Source organism: Alternaria triticimaculans, assembly GCF_023758025.1.
Source record: "Alternaria triticimaculans strain BMP 0046 chromosome Unknown scaffold_22, whole genome shotgun sequence".
In the NCBI taxonomy this organism is placed as follows: domain Eukaryota; kingdom Fungi; phylum Ascomycota; class Dothideomycetes; order Pleosporales; family Pleosporaceae; genus Alternaria; species Alternaria triticimaculans.
Window position 1 is genome coordinate 115,809 of NW_026055979.1, and position 9,602 is coordinate 125,410.

Consider the following 9,602-nt stretch of genomic DNA (forward strand, 5'->3'; position numbering starts at 1 on the left):
GGGCCTTTGGTGGTCGAGGGGTTTTTGGAAGTTGGTGGAGACGCGCAACAGTCGCTGTTATATACTTACTTATAACTTATATAGCCTATATACGCACGTTGTATATACACAACTTAGCATTCTAATTCTATCCTTATGTTATAGCAGTGCAATGATCTGTATAATGACTTGTAGATAGTACTGCTAAATACAACATTGCCGTCGTGCTCATGTGTGCGTACCATAGACAGACGCGTCCTCATGCCTCCACTATTACCACAGATCACAACGATGAATTATCACACACATGGACACCTCTTTGTAGAGCGACACTGAAATATTTTCATTCAGCTCATCCAAGATCAAGATCAAGATGAGATCGTCTACTCTACACCGACAGAGCTCTTGCTCCATTCCATACTATCTTATCTCCCTGCGACAATCGCCGCACATATAGTCCCCAAAAAAGATCAAAACGCCAAAGCCAGCCCATTCGCTGCTTGTGATATGAACGCCGATGTTGAGATGCGTCCATACACACCTCTCTTCAATCCTTTTTGCACCGCCAAACGACCCATGATGCAGGTTGAACTTTTGGGTATCATAACTAGTCATTACACACATTACAAAGCGGCATGTTGATATGCTGCTTGAACTGACCCCGTTGATGAAACGAGGTCAAAGAGGATATGCTAAATAGCAAAGAGCCTAAGAAGAGTACTTCTCGCGGTAGAACTTGGCGGCGTTGACAAGGTTGACAAGCGCGGCCTTGGTCTCCTTCCACTGGCGGGTCTTGAGACCGCAGTCGGGGTTGACCCAGAGCTGCTCAGGCTTGAGGTAGGTGAGCATCTCGGCGAGACGGTCCTTGATCTCCTGCTCGGAGGGGATACGAGGGGAGTGGATGTCGTAGACACCGGGGCCAATGTGGCGGGGGTAGGCCTTGTCCTCGAAGACCTTGAGGAGCTTGGCGTCGCTCTTGCTGTTCTCAATGGAGAGGACATCAGCATCAAGCGCGGCGATGGCGTGGAAGAAGTCCTGGAACTCGGAGTAGCAGAAGTGAGAGTGGATCTGGGTAGAGTCCTGGACACCAGCGCAAGCGAGCTTGAAAGAGTCGACAGCCCACGAGAGGTACTTCTCGCGCTCAGTGCCGGCACGGAGGGGAAGACCCTCACGAAGAGCGGGCTCGTCGACCTGGATGACGTAGATGCCAGCAGACTCAAGGTCAACAACCTCGTCGCGGAGAGCGAGAGCAAGTTGCTGGGCCTGGACAGACTGGTGGACATCGTCACGGGGGAAGGACCATCGGAGGCAAGTGATGGGTCCAGTAAGCATACCCTTCATGGGCTTCTTGGAGATGGAGGCGGCGTACTTGGACTCCTTGACGGTCATGGGAGCAGGGCGCGAGATGTCACCGACGATGATCGGGGGACGGACGCAGCGGGATCCGTAGGACTGGACCCAACCCTTGGTGGTGAAGGCATAACCGTCAAGGCGCTCACCGAAGTACTGCACCATGTCGTTACGCTCGGGCTCACCGTGGACGTAGACGTCAAGGCCAAGCTCGTCCTGGATCTTGACGACCTCCTCAATCTCCTTCTCGATGAACTTCTCGTACTCCTCGGGTGTGATCTCACCCTTGGTGAATTTGTTACGCGAGATACGGATCTCCTTGGTCTGGGGGAAAGATCCGATGGTGGTGGTGGGGAACATGGGGAGGTTGAGGTGCTTCTTCTGCTGAGCGTAACGCTCAGGGAAGCCAGACTTGCGCTCGTGCTGCTCAGGGGTGACGCTGGCCTGGCGGTCCTTGACAGCCTTGTTGTTGGTGCGCTCAGATGAGGCACGAGCCTGCATCGACTTGGCGTTGGCCTCAAGAGCCTCACGGACGGATGCTGGGCCGTCGTTGACAGCCTTGGCGATGACAACGACCTCGGAGACCTTCTGGCAAGCGAAGGAGAACCAGTCCTTGACCTCCTCGGGCAGCTTCTTCTCGCTGTCGAGAGAGTGGGGAGTGTGGAGGAGGGAGCTGGAGGTGGCAACGAGGACACGGTCCTTGCCGAGCTTCTGGACAGCAGTCTCAACAATCTCGATGGCGTTCTTGAAGTTGGTCTTCCAGATGTTGCGGCCGTCGACGACACCGACGGACAGAACCTGGTTGGAGCCAAGCTTGCCGATGACGCTCTCGAGCTGCTCAGGGTTCCTGACAAGGTCGATGTGGATACCAGCAACACTCTGGAGGCTGGGGAAGACCTCGAAGTTGTGGACGATGTCACCGAAGTAGGTGGCGAGGACAAGCTTGGGCAGACCGCTGCCGACGAGCTTCTCGTATGCGGGCTTGAAGGCATCCTTGACCTTCTGGGGGAGGTCGTAGACGAGGACAGGCTCGTCAATCTGGACGTACTCGGCACCAGCCTCCTTCAGCTTCTGGAGGAGCTCGACATATACCGGCAGCAGCTTCTCGAGAAGGGTGATAGGGTCGACAGACTGGCCACGGTCGGCCTTGCCGAGAGCGAGGAAGGAGACAGGTCCGATGAGGACGGGGCGGGTGGTGATGCCAGCCTCCTTGGCCTCGAGGAACTCAGCGACGGGCTTGGGGTTCTCGGCGAGGGTGAAGGTCTGGTTGTCTTGAAGGGTGGGCTTGACGTAGTGGTAGTTTGAGTCGAACCACTTGACCATCTCCTGTAGTGGGGTTAGATGGTGTTGATAACTCCCGAACTTTCGGGACTTACCAGCGAGGGGACGTCGACACCGTCCTTCTGGTGGCCACGGCCCATGGCGAAGTACTCATCGAGCTTGTGCAGCGAGTGCTTGGAGTAGCGCTCTGGGATAGCCTATTCCTGTTAGTCGACTGCAGCGGGTATTGGATGGCGTGTGCTTACGTTGAAGAGCTGGATGTGGTCGAGGAGGTGGTCGTAGAAGGCGAAGTCGTTGCTGGGAATGACATCGACGCCGGCGTCCTTCTGGATCTTCCAGTGCTCCAACCGCAGACGCTTGCCCTCCTTGATCAGGTCGTCGCGCGAGAGCTTGTCCGCCCAGTAGGCCTCGTTGGCCTTCTTGAGCTCACGGTCCGCACCCATGCGGGGGAAACCGAGTACTGAAGAGTGTACCATTGTGATGTGATTGTCCGATGCGGACAACTGTGATAATTGGGGGGATGGGTAGGATGTGGTAGAGAGGAGGGGGAAGAGGGTGAGGGAGGAAGGTGGGATGTAGGAGGAAGAGTGGTAGCGGATGGTGTGCTTTATGTTTTTTGCTGGCGTATGCAGCAACGTCGCGGGGTTGGCGCCTGCGTGGCTCCGATTCGACGGTGCACTCACCGCCCTCAACTTTATTCTGCAACGGCGAGAACAATCCGCCGTTCGTCAGGGCTTCCCTCAATCTACGCAGTGTGGAGCGATTATCTTGGACTATCCTGCTACTCTAGCGCTCCCATGCCCACAGCTATCGCGCACTAGCTCTGCTAATGCTAACTTTTCCCCAAACCGACATCGGCGGAGGGGCGCTCGGAGCCTTGGCGGTGACGAGCTTGCGCAACATCAAGCGTGTCCGGTGAGAACTCGGATGTTTCCACAGCACAGGGACGAGGCACCCTGTAAAGATTCACGCAGGAACGATCCCTTCTCGACTGGGTGTTGGGTATTGGCCATGGCTAACACGTCGTCCATGACAGCATGAATCAGCTCCGCGCCAGCTCTTAGCGGGTTCTGCATCTCAACAGGCATCTTCTGGGTTAGCTCAGACCCTGAAGATCATCGACATCGGGACAATGCCATCAACTCGTCTCGAGCAGAACACCAAGGCGGCATGCGAGTCAGGTGCCATCGGTGGTTTGTACTGCAGCTCTTCTCACGATGGTCGGTAAATGTCCGAGCGAAGGGTTCACGACGAGGCGGCGGAACCACCGAGTACTTGCCTTATTTAGCTGTCTCCACAACCCCGCATCGTGTATAAAACCCCGCCATCAACAAGCCAAGTAGACGATAACAAGCGCAATAACCCCCCGAGCCAGTGAAACACAGACGGATAATATTCACACGCATATCAAAATGGCTTCAAGACCAACCCACACCCGAACTGCCTCGACAAACCTGGCAGGTGGTTCAGGCCAGCGCGTGCTGGAGGGACGAAATGCCATCATAACCGGAGCATCTCGAGGTAAGTAAACAGCACCCAAGCACCACCTCCATTCTGAGATATCTTCCTGGCCACTCCATCCCAATAATTTCATGCTAACACCCCCAGGCATCGGCGTAGAAATCGCCCGCAACCTCGCCAGCAAAGGCTGCAACGTCGTCATAAACTACACCTCCGACTCCTCCTCCGAAACCGCCTCCTCCCTCGCCTCCGAACTCTCCGCCGAATACGGTATAAAAGCCATCAGCGTCCAAGCGAGCATGGGCTCTGAAAACGGCCCCGCCCACCTCGTCGAAGTAACCAAGAACAACTTCCAGCACCCCAAGACGGGCAAGTTCCAACTCGACATCATCATCAACAACGCGGGCGTCGCTGGAAACAACTACGTCGAGAATGTGGATTGCGAGGACTTTGCTAGGCAGTTCAATATCAATGTAAGGGGGCCGCTGCTGCTGGTGAAGGCTGCGACACAGTATCTGCCGAATGATCGATCTGGACGTATTGTCAACCTCAGCTCTGTGAGTTCGAGCCTGGGGTACAAAGGCCAGTCTATCTATGGTGGTACAAAGGCAGCGCTGGAGAGCATGACAAGGACGTGGTCAAGGGAGTTGGCAGAGCGCTGCACGGTTAATGCGATTAACCCTGGTCCTGTTGCTACGGACATGTACTGGAGTAACGACGACGCGTTTATTGCGCAGAACAAGCCGTTTATTGAGAACACGCCTCTTGCGGCGCCAAGGAAGGGGATTGATCCGGAGAGGATCTATGAGGCGTCCCAGGGTGCTGGTGGACGGCCGGGGTATAGCGAGGAGATTGGGGGTGTGGTGGGGATGCTGTGTTTGCCTGAGGCGGGGTGGACTACGGGTAGTGTGATTTGCGCGAATGGTGGTATGAAGTTCAGCTTCTAGGCGTCGGCAGGGATAACGAGGACATGAATGGGAACAACAATAATATGCTATCGGCAAGGACAATTTCTTTGTGAGGTTCCTAATCTACCGCACACACGTAACACTGTGTCGTACCTCCCCATTCCCACCCTCCCAAACCTCACTCTCAATCACCACACTTGACGTCTTCCTAACCCCCCCACTTCCATCCTCCTCAACAACAATGCCTCGCTCGGAATCCCTATCACACATCCACCCCGCGCCCATCCTCTCCTCGCTTCCCACACTAACCCCGTCATCATCCACACATTCGTACCCATTCGTCTTTGCAATCCGCGAGCCAATGGTCTTGAGCTCGGATTCCTGCTGCGAGTCATCCGCATCATGTCCTCTTGCACTACGGCTTTGTTTGGTACCGCGACTTCGATTCCGACTACTGCGTAAAGTAGATTCGCCGATGAGGTGGGGGGCGACGTGACGGAAGAAGAGGCGCATGGTGGGGAGGCAGCCGGTGATTATGACGAGGTTGGCTTCGATGAGGCTGTTGGAAGGTTAGGCGATGTGTTCCATGGTAGTAGGTTGGGTGAATGGCGATATGGAGATTTTGGTTTGGGGTGTGGTGTGGTGTGGTATGGCGTGGAGTAGGATGGACTTACATCCAGATACCCGGCATAACGATCGCCCAGGTCTGATCGATAGTTTGGAGCATGGGGAAGAGGAGGGCGAGACGGACGCCGCTTGTGATACACGTTCTGTCGTGTTTGTTAGCTCATGCTTTTCGTCTTTACCGTATCCTTGCTCTGGTAGGTACTCACAGCGAGCCCACCCCAAAAATACATATCAACCCCATCTTCTGCGCCCTTGGCATCTGCAATCTAACCACCATCGGAATCGGCAAGACTAGCAGCAAAATATCTGTGGCCATATTCAACACCGCCGTCGCCATATAAAGCGGCGTTCTGTCAATGCAACTTCCTTCGGTGATGGTGACATCCCAGTTCCGTCGGAAAGGCGTACACGCGAAGATGAGCGGAAAGACAAGGGCAATGTTGTATCCGACGACGAGGAACATGCTTGCGTAGACACATAATTTGAACCAGCGGAGGTGTGATAGGCGGAGGTAGAAGAAGAGGAGGGAAAGTTTGGCGCTCGCGAGGAAGGGGCAGTATATTATACTTGCTACGCTGATCAACTGTTGAGTGGTCAGTTGGGGTTGGCTTGGTGTTTTGATGGATTGGTGGTGCTTACGTTCATGGTAGAGTTGACGCGGTGGCCAGTTAGTTCCCAGATGTGGACGCCGAGAGTGCCGCGGCCGTACTGGACTGCTAGGTGGTTAGATTTGGGATAGTGGTAGTGGGCCTTGGTAGACGCACATAGAATGGGAACTTGTATTGCGATGGAGAAGCACTGTAGGTTCGATCGTTAGCACAATCCGTTGAGCTATCTATTTTCTCCAAGCTGCAATGCGACGCACCCAGGCTATAAGCAGCGCTACTGTAGATGCTGTTAGAGATTGCACATGATATTTGTAACGTTTCCGATCTTGACCAGAGCGGATGAACTTACTATCATCTGATGTAAAGTTCTTCGCCAACCTCGCCTTCGTGTAGACGCGTATAGCCATGAAGATGGCGGCGATGATCATGCCCAGGGTGCCAATCCAGAAGTTAGCAGCCTCGCCCGTCCTCTGGGGATTATCGACGTCGACGATGTATCCAGGCGGAGCCGGAAAGATGGGCTCGTTCATGTCCATGATGCAAATTTGTGGAGAAAGTGTGCGTCCTTGCTGATCGGCGAAGCTGTTGTGTGTCTATACTTCAGTTCAAATTCTCGTCCCCATCGTCTGGGTCATCGCAATCCGTCATTTCTTGCTCTGGTCAACCGACATACTCAACATGTAACCATATTCCATGTCACATGAAATCCTGCTGTTGACTGTGATGGTCAGTGTTAGCGCACGAGCAATGTCACTGTACACGCCGCATCGCTTAGGCAGTGAGGCTCGCATATGCAGTAAGGGATTGGCCTGGAGTGCTGCACCGCCGACCAAGAACTTGGTCAGTATACCTGTGCCACTCCACTGCATCGGAGTGATGACTGTGCATGGCAAGAACGGCTCAGATGTCTTCTTGTCTGGCGGAAGCTTGGGGTGAGCATAAGCATGCCAAGGATGTGGCGTTCATGGAATTGGCCATCCCTTAGGCGTCGCATCCATCAGTATGGTTGACCGAGGTCCGCGAAGCGTCTGTTGATGGCCGTTAGAGCGACTGTACCTCGTTCCTAGCTCTCCGCGGTCCGCTCGCCAGGGTCGCGGATGATCCCCAAATTAACTGCTTATGCCGAGCCGTGTGTAAAGTGATCTCGAACCTATGGAGAAGCATACGTTCATAGACCCCTGTAAGCCACCTTTTAGCGAACAAATCGACGGCATTGCCGCTTCGCTGCCGACGGGTGTATGGCCTTCGCGGCACAGGCCGAACGCCACTTGAGTCCAGTCCTGGAAACAATTTTGGCATCCTTCGAGCATCCAGCTTCATCTCATATGTCGAGTCATTGATGAGCAGGAATTGCGCATCCTTGTTGAGGTTAATCCCTCAAACTGTTGAGAGATATGAGCGAGTAGAAAAGCGTGCCACAGCCTGCGTCAAGGTTTCGGTCATCGAGTGTTCCTTGTGTTATCTCTTCACCTATTGGACTGGTTACCATCATGACTCGCTTGTCCCTTACCTTACTTGCGGCAGCGGCTGTCGTCCCATTCGCACATGCTGACTATTGCGTGAGGCTGCTCCCTAGTTCTCTTCTATCCGAAACGTCTGCTAACATCTACAGTGCTCCGCTCTTGCACTCACCTCCCTAAAGAGTCGGCTGCTCTACCCTGGTCAAGACGCGTATGAGACGCGGGAAGATTCCTACTTCGATGTCAAGCAGCAGGTTATCACACCCAACTGCATCGTCCAGCCCAAGACCGCCAAAGAAGTCGCCCTTGCTGTCAAGACCCTCACAGCTGCTAGTCGATTGAAGTCATGCAAGTTTGCGATTCGTAGTGGTGGACACACTCCATACGTTGGAGCCTCTAATATCGAGAACGGCGTAACACTCGACTTGCACTATCTCAGCACCGTTGAGTATGATGCTAAGAAGGCTTTGGTCAAAGTCGGTCCTGCGGCAACGTGGAACGACGTGTACGATACCCTGGAGCCACTGAACGAGATGACAAGTGGTGGACGCTCGTCCACAGTTGGCGTCGGCGGTCTTACGCTCGGCGGTGGAATCTCGTACTTCTCGCCGGGGCGGGGCCTGGTCTGCGACAACGTCATCGAGTTCGAGGTTGTTCTCGCTGACGGTCGTATCGTGACCGCGTCCAAGACTTCGCATCCAGATCTCTTTGCTGTCCTCAAAGGCGGCAACAACAACTTCGGTATCGTTACTAGCTTCAAATTTGGCACCTTCGACTACGCCGGCATGTGGGGTGGGCTTGTCATCTACCCAGAGTCGACCATTCAAGACCATTTCAAGGCCCTGATCAACTTCTCCAACAACATTGACAAGGAGCCGAAGGGTTCGGCTATCGTCATGCCGGTGTACCAGAGCTCGGCGGGCGCCGATTTGATACTGAACGCGTACGACTATGCCGAGCCGGTATCGAGACCCGCGGCTTACGACGAGTTTTTGGCAATTCCTGGCAACATCTCGGACTCCACGGGTATCAGGAACATGTCGTCGCTGGCAGCCGAACTCGCGGGCGCTACTACACATAGGTAAGCTAGTCGGTACTCCTGTTGTGCAGATGTTGACCAAGGATGCAGCGTATACTTCGGCACGCTGACCTTCGCAAACGACCTTCGCGTAATGACCAAAGCCCATGAGATCTATATGGATGTGCTGTCCAACCTGAAGGCCAAGGCTACGGGTGACTGGCAGATCTATGTGCTCTACCAGCCCCTTCCGCCTTCGTACTGGAGACAGAGCGCGTCCAAGGGCGGCAACATGCTGGGCTTGGAGCGCTTTGGTGAGCAGGTGCTGTGTCGTGAGTTGCTCTAGGATTCCGTAATGACTGCATGCTAATCAGTGACAATAGTATACCAACCCTACATCTCCTGGCAAGGTGCTGAACAAGACGCGCTCTTTCAAGCCGCAGGCGCTGATCTCGTCAACGGTATCCGCGAGTATGCCGAGAGCATCGGTGCCGACAACCCATATCTCTACCTGAACTACGCGGACAACACGCAAGACCCCCTCGCAAGCTATGGATCCGCTTCCGTGAAGAAGATGAAGGCTGCAGCAAAAAAGTATGATCCTTCGGGTGTTTTCCAGAAGCTTGTGCCTGGTGGGTTCAAGATCTCGAATGTTCAGTAGATGATGGATGTGGTTTCATAGAACTAATCTATAGCATAACGTTTCGGTGTGATAGCAAGATGACCATATCGTTCTTGGGAATGCGACTTCCGTTGTGAGCGACATGCATACTCCATCCGGATGGCGTTCCGAGGTGTCAACGCCGCTCTGCAAAGCAAGAGAATGCCGCGAACCCTGTGATCCAGAAAACATGAAAAGGAGAGATTTGAACATGTTGAATGAGACTCGTTGTTGACGCGTTGGCATCAT

At 54.2% G+C, this 9,602-nt stretch overlaps 4 protein-coding genes across 4 annotated transcripts; 2 read left to right on the plus strand and 2 right to left on the minus strand.

The window, feature by feature from the left end:
* Window positions 1-687: 687 nt before the first annotated feature.
* Window positions 688-3,086, minus strand: MET26 (homocysteine methyltransferase Met26; the record flags this gene model as incomplete). The annotated part of the gene is made up of 3 exons (XM_049370242.1): window positions 688-2,655; window positions 2,706-2,807; window positions 2,856-3,086. 3 exons carry the CDS (start codon window positions 3,084-3,086, stop codon window positions 688-690), a joined length of 2,301 nt encoding a protein of 766 aa, XP_049217989.1.
* A 936-nt stretch (window positions 3,087-4,022) lies between these two features.
* J4E78_009654 (uncharacterized protein) lies at window positions 4,023-5,018 on the plus strand (the record flags this gene model as incomplete). The annotated part of the gene is made up of 2 exons (XM_049370243.1): window positions 4,023-4,131; window positions 4,219-5,018. The coding sequence occupies 2 exons, from the start codon at window positions 4,023-4,025 to the stop codon at window positions 5,016-5,018; spliced, it is 909 nt and encodes a 302-aa protein (XP_049217990.1).
* A 1,182-nt stretch (window positions 5,019-6,200) lies between these two features.
* J4E78_009655 (uncharacterized protein) lies at window positions 6,201-6,750 on the minus strand (the record flags this gene model as incomplete). The annotated part of the gene is made up of 3 exons (XM_049370244.1): window positions 6,201-6,404; window positions 6,472-6,491; window positions 6,564-6,750. 3 exons carry the CDS (start codon window positions 6,748-6,750, stop codon window positions 6,201-6,203), a joined length of 411 nt encoding a protein of 136 aa, XP_049217991.1.
* Window positions 6,751-7,704: 954 nt separating this feature from the next.
* J4E78_009656 (uncharacterized protein) lies at window positions 7,705-9,353 on the plus strand (the record flags this gene model as incomplete). Its single annotated transcript, XM_049370245.1, has 4 exons — window positions 7,705-7,773; window positions 7,827-8,755; window positions 8,804-9,024; window positions 9,076-9,353. The coding sequence occupies 4 exons, from the start codon at window positions 7,705-7,707 to the stop codon at window positions 9,351-9,353; spliced, it is 1,497 nt and encodes a 498-aa protein (XP_049217992.1).
* Window positions 9,354-9,602: the final 249 nt, after the last annotated feature.